The sequence below is a fragment of the Camelina sativa genome, chromosome 11, assembly GCF_030686135.1.
Source record: "Camelina sativa cultivar CO46 ecotype springtype chromosome 11, ASM3068613v1".
In the NCBI taxonomy this organism is placed as follows: Eukaryota; Viridiplantae; Streptophyta; class Magnoliopsida; order Brassicales; family Brassicaceae; genus Camelina; species Camelina sativa.
In genome coordinates this window covers 47,707,283-47,723,613 of record NC_141890.1, presented here as the reverse complement: position 1 = coordinate 47,723,613, position 16,331 = coordinate 47,707,283, and the positions used below count along the sequence as shown (strand labels likewise).

The following is a 16,331-nucleotide window of genomic DNA, read 5'->3' as shown; positions in this document are numbered from 1 at the left end:
TGAAATTAAAGTAGGTGTGGGCAGTGTGGCAAGAGTAGCCCAACTGTTTTTACGATAGCCCAGTCTAGATATGAATGATCTGGATCACAAAAATAAACCCAAATGTGAAATCCATAGTAGGAAAAAACTATAGCTTGAACCAAACTAGAAATTAGTTGGAGAAGCCCAATCTAATCTTCAATGAAGTTTCTTCATTTATTCTGTTCTCAATTGTAATTTGTAAAACGGTAGTGTTGTGTAGGAGGAATGATTAAACACGAATCCAAGTCATTGCATATGCATTTGCATTGTCATTAGAGATAATTAAATTCATTAATGGTGCCAAACCGAGGATCAAAACTTTACTAATACTTAAAAAAAGTCGTTGGGAGTTTTCTACTAGTACTTAAAAAAAACTACACGTGTCTCTCTATTACACCAAAGTAACCGCCCCTAGATTTGACATTATTTACCATATTACCCTTCGTTCACCGCTCCTTTAACCTCTCTCTTCGTCTTTTTTTCCCCTAATCTGACCGTACAATACAAAGCGATGGCGAGAGGGTCTTCGCAGTCCCAACAATCAACCTCCACCGGAGGCTCAACCGCTCGACCCGGTCTGGCCGCTCAACGTGGATCCGCCGCCGCTACTGCAGGCATGCGTCGCCGCAGGCTAGGTGGCGGCGGATCGGCATCGTCAGGCGGCGGATCCGCGGGTGGATCAGGACCGAGCAACATGCTGAGGTTCTACACAGACGAAGCTCCGGGTTTGAAGATCTCACCGACCGTGGTTCTGATCATGAGTCTCTGTTTCATCGGCTTCGTCACAGCTCTTCACGTCTTTGGAAAACTCTACCTCCACAAATCCGGATCATCCCAAGCTTCTTCTTAGTTCCCCCCCCCCCCCCCCCCGGATCTTGATCTTCTCCTTTGCATGTTGAATCAGTGATCGCGCTGCTGTGTGTGTTTTTTTTTTTTTTTTTTTCGATGAGATCTATGTAAATCGCTCTAAACGTTGAAATAAAAACATGTTTTTTTTTTTTACTTTTGGAACATATGCACCGATTGATATTAGTTAAAGTTGGTTAGTCAAAACAATCAAGAATTTTTGGTTATTACTATTTAAATCATATGAGACCATGCCCAGTGGCATTTCTCTTTGAGTTCCTCAAAGAATTTCTGAGCCAAAATTAAATCAAAAACATAAAAAAAAAAAAAAAAAAAAGCTCATTTTCCTGAGAAGCGGAAGAACCATCGAAGCAACGTTACGTGGCAAAATATAATTGGGTATTGTTAAAATATAAAACACAATTTGTTTTCTTCTTTTCTTCTCCCCAATCTCTCTCTCTCTTTCCTCTCTCGACGAAACCTTTTTTGAATTCGGATTCCTCTTCACTACTCATATATTTCAATCGATTCAAGTTGAATTGATTGCTTATTCCGGCATAAATACGTGAGATCTTGGTCTTTGAGAACGAGTGATGTTCGGTTCTGTTCCAATCGTTAATCTTCACGATCGAGGAGTCGAATGTGACGGCAATCGATCTTCGACTGCGATACGAGCATGCATGGTCTATCTGATGGTCTTTAGGAGACGGCGAGGGGACGGAGAGGTCCACCGGCGAGCGAGTCGGAGAGCCAAGGTTTGTTTTCATTGTCCAATCGTGATAGGGATTGTCTCGCTATGACTTTCCTCTCCGAGATTGGTGACAAAACGTTCTTTGTTGCTGCTGCTGTAAGTACTATAATACTCAAAAGCTTGAAGCTTTAGCAACATTTCGAATCCAAATTTTGCTTTGATGATTCGTTTCTTTGTTTTAGTTTTGGAGAATTTTAGCTAAGTTGAGATGTTGATGTGGTTATGTTCTTTGATCAAATCTGGTAAGATATTTGTGAAAATGCTTGTGACTGTTACTGAATAATCTCTATGAGCTTGCAACTTGACATATGCTATTGGAACTTACACTTACAATATGCAGATCTCTCGTAAATGGACCCATCATATAACAACATTGTTGTTCTTTAGAGATATTGCTTTTGGGTTGACAGTTGACACTTGTTCAATATCAAAGGATTCTGATATGAAGAAGACTAAAGATCAATCGAAAAAAAGACAGCAGTAAGGTATGAAACTTGATCTTAAAAAAAAAGACTTAAGATATCTTGAGGGCACACAAAGGTTTATATAATTTGTTTTCTGATGTTGTAGATTGAAGATGAACAGAAAAAGCAGAAAAGACCGTTCCTTATTGCATTCTTCTCTCCTATTTTTCTAAAGGCGTTTTCAATTAACTTCTTTGGTAAGTGGGGTGACAAGAGTCAGGTAACTTTCCTTCTGCATCATTTTGCTTGGTTCCACTTTTGCTAGCGCTTCACATACTCAATGTTACTTGCTCTATTTCTAGCTTGCGAATATTGGTTTGGCTGCAGATGAAAATCCAGTTGGCGTGGTCCTTGGCGGAATTTTGTAAGCCTTCTACACATAATGATTTATATCAAACTGATAGCTCTTTCTCTACTGCTTACGGCTTACTAATCTCTCTGCTTGCATAGGGCTCAAACATTGTGCACCACAGCTGTTGTGTTTGGTGGAAAGAGCTTAGCATCTCAAATATCTGAACGAATTGTAATGTTCTATGATATCACTCTCTTTATTCAGTTATTGAAGCAAAGTTCTGTGGTTTTTTTGTCAAAGATTTGATCAAATGGGTCTAACGTGTTGCAGGAGGCTCTTTCCGGTGGAATGCTTTTCATTATTTTTGGCATCCAGTCATTTCTTACTCCGGTTGATGCTTGACACCTCCATATGGTATTCAGTCAGTTGCAACTAAAATCGTTTTGGCAATAACATTCATTTGTATACTCCTTTTAAGTTTTCCCCATGTCTTGAAACAGCAGGTTTCTTGGATTTGAATGCTTTTATGGCAATTGGAACATTCATTTGTATACTCTTTTTAATCTCAATTGGAAGTGAAGTAGATTGAGCAACCTTCTTTAGAATACTCTAGTGGAAGGAAGTTTTTGTTTAAGTTCCAAGTGAGTTGCTTTAATTAGTTTAGTATTAATTTAATTATTAGTTTATATTTGAGTAATTTAAGAGAGTTGCTAGAGTGGACATGGTCTGATGAAGTCACAATTTGTAAAAAAAAAACACACAAAACATGTCTACTACAAACTAAACTTGCATACTAATATATAGTTTACCATATATTACTGTAAGAAAATATCTTAGATTTGTTATTATAACTACTAGCTTTATTAACTTATTTTAATAGAAAAATAGAAATTAAAATCAGTCACACATACAAAACCAAAAACTATTTTTCTTGTGGAGACTTTTAAACAGTCGATCATGTAACTATGGTTGGTTGGGTCATGATAGCTTGATAGAGAGAAGCTCCCGTCGCAACCATAGTCAGAAACAAGAGAACTACGGCGGCTGTGGTAGCTGTCCCCGTCAAACAGTCACTGTAGTAGACGTTCCCGAGTTTGGCCAAAAACCTTTTTCTACGAGATTTACTGTGCGCTCTGAGTTTCATGGCTATGCCGTGATAAACGGTGGATTCTGGCAGCCGCACTCCTACACCTAACTCGTTAATCATCTTCACGACCAAGCTTGACCTCCCAATACCATTTGTTATCAGCCCTTTTGTACAAGCAACACAAAATATATATATGTTCATGATCATTCATCAAATTAAATCCTACACTATATGTTTAATATATATACATAAACAAAAAAGAATATGTTATTTGTACCTCTGGCATCTAGTACCTCGACGTCTTTATCGGATGTAACAAGGAAATTCATGAGATATATATATTCAGAAGTCAAGGCATTTCCAAGCATATGACACTGCTCATATGCAATCACATTTCTTAAAATGATATCAGAGTTTTCATCCGCAGGGAAACTAGGCATAGTTAAGCAACCTTCCTTAAATGCCACGTCCAATGAATATTCATCCTTCCACACCTTGAATTCAACTCCTACGTGAGATAGGTTTCTCAGCGTTCTGCGTATAAGTTTTCCCTTTCGTCCCCTTCATATCCGGATTCTGGTCAAGCGATTCCTCGTAATTAAACACACCGGTGCATGTCTGTAAAATGCATGAACTTTGTATTTTCTTTGATTTTACCAACCTTGGAAAATAAATTTAAGATAAGTTGGTAGAGCGTTAGATTTCCACACAAGTCTCTTTTGATGGGATCGAAAAACTCTTCTAAAATGAAATAAGGAAGTTGATTCTCCAGCAAGATGAGATCTTCGATCACCGTCCAAGTGAAAAATGTTTTGTCCACAGTCAAATCACGACATGTAGTAGTATTAGTATCCATTGACGTAGAGGGTTGGGAAGTTTTGTGTTTTTTATCCCAATGTCTGAGACTGAGCTCCAAGATGAAAATTGAATCGCCAAGGATAAGGTCCACGAAGTCAGGAGATGAGATCCATGACGTCGGTACTGCATAGCTTCCCCGTATCTTCTCTATATTAGCTTGTATGGTTCTCTTCATCTCGTCAACACTAATTTGCCCAATTCTTTTGATGAAAGCTTCTTTGTACCTTTTCTTTTGGCCCTCCATCATCAGATACTCCAGATAGCTAATAAACCATGCATCGACGTACATATTAATTTCTGTATTATATATATTTATATGTATAACTCATTAATCATATTAGTCCTTTCAGTATGGTTTAATTATATATCAAAGAACAGAACATATAAGTTTTTTATATTATTCAAATAATTGTAAACACAAACAAAGTGCAATGATAAGATAAATCTTTCTGTATGGTTTAATTAATTATGCACCTTGAATTGCTATTTTTAAGGTCTTCCATAAGCATATTTGCTTCAATGTCGTGATTGTAAGCTCTGGGTTTGACAGAGTGATGAAGTGGGCCGATGATAACCATCCGAGGTGTATGTATAGGCTTCGGGTTTCACTTCACGCAGTGGGCTTGGTATTCTGTAAATGCAATATTCTTGAGATCCCATCTTCGATGGAGACCTTTGTGTTTTCTGCATCAAAGGTTTTGGATATTTAGTAGTACGGTCGAATGGAGAAATTGAAGGTCCCTTCTGACGTCAAAAAAAGAAAAGGGGAGAAATTGAAGAATCCCCTGATCGATTATATAAAACATAAAACGTTGAAATTTCTATATGCAAATTAGTTATAACTACCATCTTTGTTCTCTTCATATGTTTATACAGATGAACAAGTATCAAATGTGAGAGAAAGGAAGAAGGGGAGCTTACTGTAATGAATGAGCTAAGGAAAGAAGATTGAAGTACGTGATCTTACAAGTTACAACCTTTATGATTTGTGTTAGTAAGAATCTGAGAGAGACATCTTCTTAATTTTAACTCTAATAAATTCTATAGACAGTAAGAGAATATTATTCTACAAATAAAATGATAATTTTCTAATCTCTTGTTATATTTGCTGACACTGTCACACACAACTATTTTTACTTTTCATCCACATTTACGTTCAGGGTCACTGATCTCAACATGGATAGCATAATGAGAGAACAATATTTTAAGTGATAAATGTTGCTCAAGCTGAAACTTTCTTAGGTCTTCTTCATGTCACTTCACGTTTCTGATAACTGGGGAACAAAAAATATTCTATTTACAATTTTGTATTCTTTTTTTTTTGGTCAAAAATTCTATGACAATTTTGTATTCAATTCCTAGTAATTTTATAGACATTACGTGCTCACCTCGTTGACATTTTTTTTAATGTCACTATGATTATTTCAAGATGCGGGAAGTTTTTATTGATAATGTAATCGTTCCACAAAAATTCTAAACATAATTAATACATAGAAAGCGAGTAGTTTTTTCTTTTCTTTTTTGTTGAAATAAAAAGCAAGTAGCCTCCCTACTAGCCTTCATTGTTAAACTAAGATCCCAATTAACCCAACTATCTAGTGTTAATAGTATATTTATTTCTACATCATGACTACACACTTTCACAGAATGTCCCGTTTATATTGTACACACTTTCGTATTCTACGATGGCCGTGATTGATAACTCGTACCGAAGCGGTACAAAAAAAAAAAAAAAATCTTCTTTACAATCCATTTCGGGGATTTTTTTATATACTACTTATCTATATTATATTTTTACAAAATCCTTTTTTAATGTATGCAGACATATTGCCTACATAGAATGTTAGGGCATTCACATTTGTTATACAGTTATTGGGTGTCAAAAAAGTTAAATAATAATATTTTTAATTTAATTTAATTATTTAATTATCCTTTAGTTTGTCCAACCAATTAAGTGATGATAGTTGTAGAGGCTGTGTGTTAATTGTGTTGGGCAGACACTTTCCACCCATCTTTCTACCTTTTTCTTTTTTTTATTATTTTTTATTTTTCTGATTCTCTATCAAAGATATGCAATTGGAATGCTCTTAAGGAGTAACTAAAAAATGTTTTCAATGTTTAAATAATAAAGAAATAAATAATTGATGAGGAGATGATGGCATGTCATCTATGGAGAGAATACCTTCATCTTTTATATATAGGATTATTAACTTGTTGAATGGACCAAACTATCGTCTGGGTATACTATTCCGATCCTTTTTTTTTTTTTTGGGCAAAACTATTCCGATCCTCTATATATGAACCGTGTTGAATGGACCAAAGAAGCATTTATGAGATCGAACTGAATTGGTCCAAGCCATCACATATGGTTAAGATAGGCAGTAATTGTTTAAATGTAATGTGAAAAAAAGCCAAAGAAAGGAAACACAGCAGGAGAGATATCGGAATCACTCCTAAGCCCCAACATTATGATAGTTAATTCACACAACTCCATGTATGTAATTATGTTTGATTAAGCACACTTTTTTTAACGGTTAACTGAAAGAAGAATTAAATATCTTTGTGTATATGTATATCTTCTTGCCAATATATACTACATGTAGATGATAGGGTCAAACTAGAAGAGGGCAATCTAAAAACAAGCGTATATCAAAAATGTTAAAAGGCAATGACATGTTGGAATTAAAGAGACAAGAGGATCAAAAACCCCAATACCATAATTCGATCGATATCAACAAGATAATTTGTACCATAGGAAACGATAGTCATTTACACTTGTAATATTACTACGGCGATGACATCAACTCTCTTCAACTCCAATTCAAAATAGGAATATGGTTTCTGATCTATATATACAGCCTAACTTGGCAAAACAAGTTCATCGATACGAGGAAAGATATCTAACGAGCATGATGCAATATAATTACTTGTTCTAATTATGAAAAGGGTTGCAATGAGGAATTTGAGGATATAGTTTGGTTTGCTATGTATGACTGAAATATTTTAAAGCTTTTTGGTATGTCGTTTATCACCTTTAACGAAAAGAAGAAAAATATGTAGAGAACACTTAAAAATAGGACCCAACTTTAATGTAGGCTCCAACTTTAATGTATCTCCTTATGGGATACCATTTGTCTCTACAATTCTCTTTTTTTTTTTTTTATGGGTCCGCTTTTCTTATCAGTTATCACAAGTTGATATATGAGAATTATACGCAAATTGTTTTAGTTTTATCAATTTAACTCTAATCTTATGCATTATGGGTCAGAGATCAGTCAAAATATCCAACACGGATTATATGTCCACTACTATATGCGAACTATTTGTCCAAAACTTAAATACGAACTAATGTGTTCTGTTTCTATATATTCAACTGATACACAAAGATAAGAAGCAAACTAGCTATAACCCTAAACAAACCAATTTTTAAAAGGATAGAAAAAAATATTTTCTCTTAAAAAAAATTTACGGTTTTGATGTTTTCCACCTAAAGTAACCAATTGGTTAATTTCTCTAGACCAACCGATTTTAATGTAGTAGAAAAATTATTGGTAGATCGATTTTAATTTAGGTTTGTTATTATTGTTTACAGATTGATTACGCAGTTTAAAGAAGAAAACAAATCTAGTGTTGCTTAGATATGAATTTCTTACATCTTAATTTATAAAACAGATTTTTAAAAAGAATATCGTTGTTGTTATAAATTAAAATTTTCAATTCACAAAACTCTTTGTAAACTAAATAATATCTCAATTATAAAAATCAATCAACTCTAGTAAAATGTACTCAAGTAAAATCTACATTTTAGATAACGGTAAACTTAAAGATATATCTGTGTGACTGGGTGTGGTTTATTGCAATTAACTCGAAGTAGAAACATGTAAAAAGGTAAAGTAAAATACTAGTATTTACTATTTAGGATTTATTACAGAAAAGAAATATATATATATATATATATGTATATACTATATACTGAGAGAGAGAGAGGAGTGTCTTTAATCGAATGATACAGACACTTGTGACTTTAATAAAGTCATTGGCGTTGCTTTGTCGTATTCTCGCGACAATTTTTTTGACGCGACGTATCCTAATTATCCACCTCTGTCTTTTTCCTTTTTTATATTTTTTTTCTCTGCCTAAACATAAAGTTTTTTTCCTACTAATTTCAATAAAACAATATCTATTTGTGGCACCAAAATAATCTCTAATTAATAATCGTTAATATAAAATATGCATTATTTGTTATGATATTTTATTATATTATATTGTAGTTGACTCGTGAGTACACGAATACTCCAAATTTTTATGATACATGGAGCAATGACATAAACTAAAAGAAATATATTTAAAAATATTTGTATAAAACAGATAAGAACATATATATATATATATATATGTGGCTGGCAACAAACTTGTAGTACTAAGCATTCTGAAATTTTAGATGGAAAAATATATTTTTCTTCCTTCTAAATCTTAAATACAATCAACTTGGTCAAAAGAACTATATATAATCCAAATGCAACTAATTTTATCTGTTTAAAATTTTTAATACTTTCATTATATATAATATTCTCAAAAATGAAAAATTGATAGATTGGTTTCGAAATATACAATTCACATATATGCCTCATGAAACTAAATTTTCGATAGACATATTTATTTTGAAAGTTTCTAGAAATTATAATAATAATTGCTTTGATGCTATTGAGAAAAAGAATGAAATCAGAACTGAGCAGTGAGCGTGATGGCTTATAACGTAAAATGGAGCGATGTAAGGGTGAATATGGTTAGGTTTTCGAGAACCACAAGCTTACTTTGAGTAGAGAGAGTCATAGCATCCAAGTGGTTCATTTCTTCAAATGGATGCTTACTTTGAGCAGAGGAAGTCACAAACAAATTTATGTTTGCTGTATTGTGATAAATTTGTGTGTATAGATTAACGCACATGATAAATTCAGTTATTGAAGAATCCTCACAAAAAAATATTCAAATTATGGTTCTAAAAACTGCAAAAAGAAAAAAATCGATTTTCTTAGTAAATTATCATTTAAAATAGGAAAGAAACATGGAAAAGATACGATCCATTCTTTATTTTTGTACTAATTAAAAGCTAGTCTTTGACTAAAAGTTATGATCAGCAGACAAAAGAATATGGTAATCTTATCATAAAGATTAAGAGATTACACGTTTCGAGTTGTCGTGCAATATCAGAATAAACAAGATATATTTCTTATCAGAATTGAATAGTAATTAAGTACTAAATTAAAATAAAAAATAAAAGAGAATATTGAAGCTAGTTTTAGAAGGAGTTGCATGAAAAAACTGAAGAAAAAAAGGAATAAGAAAAGAGAAAGTGTGGGGGTCCAAAAGAGGCAGCAAATATCAAGGGGGGTCTTTGTTAGTTGTTGGGACTCAGTCACTAACTCAGAAGAGACTCATTCTTTCTTCCTCTCCCATCCCATCATCCTTTTTGTTTTTTTTCCCTTTCTTCTACTTTTTTTCATCTCCAATGAAACACTGATCAAGGGTATATTTATGATTCATAATAAATGATAAAAAAATGTTTTTTTTTTTCTTTTCTTTTGGGTGTGTTGTTGAATTTATGAGTGAAATAAGTAAGTTGCAACAATGTGAAAAGAATAGTTGAATCTACATGCAAATTAGATATCTTTATTTGGGCTATGGAGTGTTTGTTAGCGTTGGATTTTGACAAAACTCTTTTTGCTACGTATTGTTCAGACCTTCTAAAAATAACGTCTAATATTAAAGATTGACCGACTTTTTCATCAGAATTAAAGAATTTTACTCATTCCAGAGATAGATTTACTAAGTTTAGTATTAGATATATTCCTCAAAAGGATAATATTTATGCCGATAAACTTGCAAAATGTGCAAGAGCACGAAATTTCTGATTTTCCCGTATAAGCTCGTCGGTTCCTAATTGGCTCTTTTTCGAAAAGAATCATTTCCGATAACTTAATATATAATGTTTCATTGTCAAAAAAAAAACAAAAAAATAGTTCCTAAAATCATGCTATAATATTAAGTAACGAAACATGAAACCGAACACGATAACTTCTACGAATAAAAAAATAAATGTATGATAATTTGATCACGTTATATGAATTAATAGCCAAACTATACAAGCAAATAAACATATTAAGGTTTCATATTATGGAGCAATCATTTGCCACCACCTAACCCATTTGAAGATATTTTACTAAACCCCATTTGAAGATATATTTTAGTATCATCTTAGTATCTTACCCAAGAAATATTAGTATAGATTAGTAGACTTTACTGTATGATCAGTAGATTTTATATCAAAGTCTAGCATGCTGAATTTTTTCTGTTTTGTTTAGTATATGATATTTAAGTAGGTACCATAGGGCGTATGAGTAACAAAAAGGGAGCTGATTTTCATATAATCTGTCTCAGAAAAGAGAGAGAGAGAGAGAGAGAAAAGTGATTTGTTACAAAATCGAAAGGAGCCTACTCTTCTGTCTTTAGCCGGTTGGTTGGCTCTTAACAACGCAATGAAAAAAGCTGATTAATTTTTTTTTCCGAATAAAAAAAGACTGAAAATAATAATACAAACAATACATAACATCATAAAAAAAGAAAGATTCCAAAGAGATACTGCTTCCTTTGTAAGAGTATGCAAAAGAAAAAAAAAGTTGTAATCAATTCGCGGTTTTTATTCCTCACTAGTTAAGATCAATCATCACGGTTTGTGAAGTGAACGAAAGAAAAACGTTATCTCGTAAAAATATCATAGTCCAGTCCATGTCCATCGATGCATATTCATTTTGAGTGAATTTGTTCGAAAAAATGATAACCATTACTAAAAAAAACTCAACTAAAAGTATCGGAATATATATAACAAAAAAATTAGAGAAATGAACTGAATTAGCCGTCTTAAGTGTTGTGTTAACTCGTTTAGTTGATCTCAAAACTTCGTATTAGCATTTAATAAAACTTTTAACATTACTTCTTTCAACAAAAAGGATTGAAAAAAATGAAAATAGAAAACAATGCAAAAAAATGTAAATTTTTTTCGTGTAAACGTGTGTATATAATGACACAAGTCGGTTTATTAATTTTATGTGAATAATAATATTACGAGTCTTTATTTGGAAACAAAAAAGAAAAGAAAGAAAGAAGAAGAAGTAGAAGAAGAAGGCGAAAGAGAGAGAGTGTAGTGTGGGTTCTGTTCTGTCTTGGCTTTGTCTCCCCCGCTTATCTCTCTCTCTCTCTCCCTCTCTCCACTAAATTGTTTTGTTTGCTTTTTTTTTTTGATAAATTTTTATTCTTTAACAAGTATATATTTTTTATTTTTTCCCATCTGCAAAATTTTTTTTTAATCTAATAATCTGTTCCTTCTGCTCCCTCTTCTCAGTACCTGCAAATGGAGGAAGAAGAATCATACTTTGAAACCCTTGTTCTCATTTGATTCCTCCTTCCTCTCCCTCTCTCTCCCTCTTCTCTCTCTGATTCCACACTTATTACTCCTCATCTCTCCCGTCACTAGCAAACATCAATTTTGCTTCTTCTTTTTTTTTTTTTTGTGTATGTGTATGTGTGTGTGTGAAATTGGACTTGAAAAGGAGAGGAATTGTGTCACTTCAAAGCAAGAGTTTTTACTAACTTTACCTTTGATGGGTTTTACTTGTTTTGTTGTAATCTGATTCAAAAATAGAAACTTTTCTTTGTTTTTGTCTCCTTTGCTCTTCTTTTTCAATGGAATTTGACTTGAATACTGAGATTGCGGAGGTGGAGGAAGAGGAGAATGATGATGTAGTAGGAGCAAGGATTATTGACAAGGGTACGCTTGGAATCTCACCGTCATCTTCTTCTTCATGCTCTTCCGGATCATCATCATCTTCTACAGGCTCTGCATCTTCTATATACTCTGAGCTGTGGCATGCTTGTGCTGGTCCTCTCACTTGTCTTCCTAAGAAAGGCAATGTAGTTGTGTATTTCCCACAAGGTCATTTGGAGCAAGATGCTCTGGTTTCTTATTCTTCTCCTCTTGAAATCCCCAAATTTGACCTCAATCCCCAAATCTTCTGCAGGGTTGTTAATGTCCAGTTGCTTGTAAGTCTGTCTGTATCATTAACCATACTAAAACAAAAACAAAAACATTCCTTTTTGTGTTCTCTTTTGCTATTCTTGAACAAGTTCTGTGTTTTTTTCCTAATTGTGGTAATTGTTTGCAAATTTGGTTCCTATTTTGGGGAAAAAGGCTAATAAGGTAACCGATGAGGTCTACACTCAAGTCACTCTGCTTCCACTGCAAGAGGTACTCTTTTTACTCAACTGTTGGTTCTTTTATAATTCAATTCTTGTTTTGAAGGAGCAGATTCATAGATTGTGTACAAAACATTCCAAGTAGAGTAATCTGATAGCACCAGTGTAGATTTGTATTATTGGTGGTGAAATTTGAGATGCTATGGTTGAAGAGATTGTGTTTGTGCTCTTAGTGACATAAGCTCATTATTTGATTAAGATGATCAGAGAGAATTGAAGCATAGTCTTCTAAACTTTGCATTTATAATCTCAGTGACGTTAATGTGTTTAAGAAACTTCTTGGTTTTAATAGTTTTCCATGCTAAACGCGGAGGGGAAAGAGGTCAGGGAGTTAGGAGGTGAAGAAGAGCGGAACGGAAGCTCATCCGTCAAAAGAACGCCTCATATGTTCTGTAAAACCTTAACAGCTTCTGACACAAGCACCCATGGAGGCTTCTCTGTACCTAGAAGAGCTGCTGAAGATTGTTTTTCTCCTCTTGTATGCTTCTCTATATCTCATTTCCTTCATATTTTCAAGAGGAAAGGTTTGATGTTCTTGTTATAAGCCTTATTTGCGATTTTTTTTTCACGGTGGTTAGGACTACAAACAGCAAAGGCCATCTCAAGAACTCATTGCAAAGGACCTCCATGGAGTGGAGTGGAAGTTTCGACATATCTATAGAGGTAGCTCGGGCTGAGTTTGCTATTATTCATTTCTTTCTTTTTTTGTTTGTTCAGTGATATCTAATTGTTCAGTTCTGTTTCTTTATAGGTCAACCAAGGAGGCATCTGCTCACCACTGGTTGGAGTATATTCGTCAGTCAAAAGAATCTTGTCTCTGGCGATGCGGTTCTCTTTCTGAGGTAAGCATAAGATATCAGTTTACCAGATTCGATGTAGAATAAGGTAGAAACACAATATATCCATTACTAATATGTGTGTTTATAGAGATGAAGATGGAGAGCTGAGATTAGGAATCAGAAGAGCAGCACGGCCAAGAAATGGACTTCCCGATTCAATCATTGAGAAGAATTCATGTTCAAACATTTTGTCTTTTGTAGCTAATGCTGTATCTACAAAAAGCATGTTCCATGTGTTTTATAGTCCACGGTAAAAATAAATTGATTCTTAACTAGGTTCAGTAGGATAAAAGAAGAACTATAATGCTGATTCATGTGTTTATTCATATACAGTGCGACACATGCAGAGTTTGTGATTCCTTATGAGAAGTATATCACTAGCATTAGGAATCCCATTTGCATAGGCACAAGATTCAGAATGCGATTTGAAATGGACGAGTCTCCTGAGAGAAGGTATAGTTGCTTTCTTGCTTATTTCCTTTGTGTTGTAAGTTGTAACAAGCTAATTTTCTTGGAAGAGAATTTGAATTGGATATTTTCTTGCAGATGCGCTGGTGTTGTGACTGGAGTCTGTGACTTGGACCCGTATAGGTGGCCAAACTCAAAATGGAGGTGCTTTTTGGTGCGGCCTCTCTCATCTTTTTGGAATATCTGGCTATTAACGTATAAAATACTTTTCATTTTCAAAGTTCGATAGTTAAATCTTTCATATTTGTTTGGCAGGTGAGGTGGGATGAGTCTTTTGTGAGCGATCACCAAGAAAGAGTATCACCTTGGGAGATTGACCCCTCGGTTTCTCTCCCACACTTGAGCATTCAGTCATCTCCAAGGCCTAAAAGGCCTTGGGCAGGTCTACTGGATACTACTCCACCCGGAAACCCCTTAACCGGTAAATTAAATACATTCTCTTTGGAGAATATGCTTTTGCAAATAGTTCTCAACTTTCTTGAGTAAATGATTTGATTACTGTTCTTGGTTGCAGCAGAAAGGGGTGGTTTTTTGGACTTTGAGGAGTCGGTTAGACCCTCTAAGGTCTTGCAAGGTCAAGAAAATATAGGTTCTGCATCACCCTCACAGGGGTTTGATGTTATGAACCGCCGGATCCTGGATTTTGCGATGCAGTCTCATGCAAATCCAGTTCTTTTGTCTAGTAGAGTGAAGGATCGATTTGGTGAGTTTGTAGATGCTACGTCTCTAGACCCTGCCTGTTCAGGCGTTATGGACCTGGATAGGTTTCCAAGGGTCTTGCAAGGTCAAGAAATTTGCTCGCTTAAATCATTCCCGCAATTTGCTGGTTTCAGTCCAGCTGCTACTTCAGGAAAACCGAGTCTTGGATACACTGATCCTTTTGCTTATCAAGCCAACAAGTCAAGTTTCTATCCGCTAGCTTTACATGGGATTAGGAGCACTCATGTTCCATATCAGAATCCATACACTGCGGGAAACCAATCCCCTGGTCACCCTTCTCGTGCTATAAACTTTGGTGAAGTGACTAGAAAGTCTGATGCAGTAAATGAAAGTGGTCTACCGAGTAATGTTACAGCTGATTTGCCATTCAAGATTGATATGATGGGGAAACAAAAAGGTGGAGACTTTAGTATGAATGTTTCATCAGGATGTAAACTTTTTGGATTCTCCTTACCTGTGGAGACACCTGCATCTAACCCACAAGGCTCAAGCAAAAGGATCTGCACAAAGGTAAAACTTTTGCTTGTTGGAGTTGCATTTCTAGATGTCTCTTCTAATGAATTCTTGTGTTGAAAATTTATCAAAAGGTTCACAAGCAAGGAAGCCAAGTGGGGAGAGCTATTGATTTATCCCGACTAAACGGATATGATGATCTCCTTACCGAGCTTGAACGGCTGTTCAACATGGAAGGGCTTCTCAGGGATCCTGAAAAAGGATGGAGGATCTTATATACGGATAGTGAGAACGATATGATGGTCGTTGGCGATGATCCATGGCAGTAAGTTCTTTAGACCTACCTTCTAAAGGTCAATCACAATTTGGTTGCTGCTTAACTTGAAATTGGCTTTTGGCTATATGGACAGTGATTTCTGCAATGTGGTGTGGAAGATACACTTATACACGAAAGACGAGGTGGAGAATGCGAATGACGATAACAAGAGTTGTTTAGAACAAGCTGCTCTCATGATGGAAGCATCAAAGTCATCTTCTGTGAGCCAGCCTGATTCTTCCCCTACAATCACTAGGGTTTGATTACAATCACTAGGGTTTGAATGTAAACAACCCTGAAACAAGCTTATTTCCTTTTGCTCTCTTAAGTGTGTTTTGCTGACAATAGACATAAAAGAACTTTGAATCTGTCTGTGTGTTTGTTTTGTGTTCTCTGGTCTCCATGGACTTGGACCGTTTACTCAAGAGATTTGTGAGTTTATGGTATTTGTAGAGCATGCATGCCGTTGTATGAGTTTGGATTGTGGTCTTGAATTTTTGATTAAGGTGGTACTTTGCTGAATTTTGAAAATTTCTTAACAATTTATGTGGATTTTCATAAATTATTCTTTTTTTTTTCGGGTGAAATTCATGAATTATTCTTTTTTTTCTTGGTGAAATTCATTAATTATTCTTTTTTTTTGTGGGTGAAATTCATGAATTATTTTTTTGTTTTGCTAAATTTTCATGTATTATTCTTGTAGTGATTTATTTGAATTGACTGATATGTATAATGCATACTAGATATTTGATGATAACTTAGTACTATATTTTTAGTAGAAACAGAAATATTAAATAAAATTATGTGACTTTATTTTATTTGATTTTTTCTATTTTTTTAAAAAAAATTCTACTTAAACTATCAGTGTATTATATTTTCAATAAAAAAAAATTAATTCATTGTTTT

The 16,331-nt window shown here is 34.3% G+C and overlaps 3 protein-coding genes and 1 pseudogene across 5 annotated transcripts; 3 read left to right on the top strand and 1 right to left on the bottom strand.

The window, feature by feature from the left end:
- Positions 1-420: 420 nt before the first annotated feature.
- On the top strand, positions 421-1,021 carry LOC104726636 (uncharacterized). Its single transcript, XM_010445544.3, has one exon. It carries the CDS (start codon positions 533-535, stop codon positions 869-871), a length of 339 nt encoding a protein of 112 aa, XP_010443846.1. The 5' UTR covers positions 421-532; the 3' UTR covers positions 872-1,021.
- A 793-nt stretch (positions 1,022-1,814) lies between these two features.
- LOC104729015 (GDT1-like protein 5) lies at positions 1,815-2,969 on the top strand (annotated as a pseudogene). The gene is made up of 5 exons (XR_015571500.1): positions 1,815-2,103; positions 2,189-2,302; positions 2,385-2,446; positions 2,533-2,605; positions 2,705-2,969. The product of XR_015571500.1 is annotated as a GDT1-like protein 5 (transcript).
- A 360-nt stretch (positions 2,970-3,329) lies between these two features.
- LOC104729014 (uncharacterized) lies at positions 3,330-4,608 on the bottom strand. The gene is made up of 3 exons (XM_087473050.1): positions 4,070-4,608; positions 3,739-3,995; positions 3,330-3,625 (listed from the first exon to the last, which is right to left on the bottom strand). Exons 1-3 carry the CDS (start codon positions 4,606-4,608, stop codon positions 3,330-3,332), a joined length of 1,092 nt encoding a protein of 363 aa, XP_087329176.1.
- Positions 4,609-11,324: 6,716 nt separating this feature from the next.
- On the top strand, positions 11,325-15,947 carry LOC104726635 (auxin response factor 4). Of its 2 annotated transcripts, none has more exons than XM_087473339.1 (12): positions 11,325-12,416; positions 12,565-12,621; positions 12,922-13,107; positions 13,208-13,292; positions 13,381-13,471; positions 13,557-13,718; positions 13,802-13,921; positions 14,015-14,090; positions 14,192-14,357; positions 14,454-15,166; positions 15,244-15,434; positions 15,520-15,947. In XM_087473339.1, exons 1-12 carry the CDS (start codon positions 12,060-12,062, stop codon positions 15,686-15,688), a joined length of 2,373 nt encoding a protein of 790 aa, XP_087329465.1. In that variant the 5' UTR covers positions 11,325-12,059; the 3' UTR covers positions 15,689-15,947. The 2 variants fall into 2 exon arrangements, with proteins under 2 accessions (XP_087329465.1, XP_087329464.1); XM_087473338.1 differs by having other exon boundaries at positions 11,424-12,416; positions 14,451-15,166.
- The last annotated feature ends 384 nt before the right edge of the window (positions 15,948-16,331 follow it).

Coding starts and splice junctions, on each gene's coding strand:
- LOC104726636 (XM_010445544.3), top strand. CDS start 533: ATGGCGAGAGGGTCTTCGCAGTCCCAACAATCAACCTCCACCGGAGGC.
- LOC104729014 (XM_087473050.1), bottom strand. CDS start 4,608: ATGTACGTCGATGCATGGTTTATTAGCTATCTGGAGTATCTGATGATG. Junction 3,996..4,069: donor CATTTTACAGACATGCACCG/GTGTGTTTAATT, acceptor ACTTATACGCAG/AACGCTGAGAAACCTATCTC. Junction 3,626..3,738: donor CGAGGTACTAGATGCCAGAG/GTACAAATAACA, acceptor CTTGTACAAAAG/GGCTGATAACAAATGGTATT.
- LOC104726635 (XM_087473338.1), top strand. CDS start 12,060: ATGGAATTTGACTTGAATACTGAGATTGCGGAGGTGGAGGAAGAGGAG. Junction 12,417..12,564: donor TTGTTAATGTCCAGTTGCTT/GTAAGTCTGTCT, acceptor TTGGGGAAAAAG/GCTAATAAGGTAACCGATGA. Junction 13,108..13,207: donor AAGATTGTTTTTCTCCTCTT/GTATGCTTCTCT, acceptor CACGGTGGTTAG/GACTACAAACAGCAAAGGCC.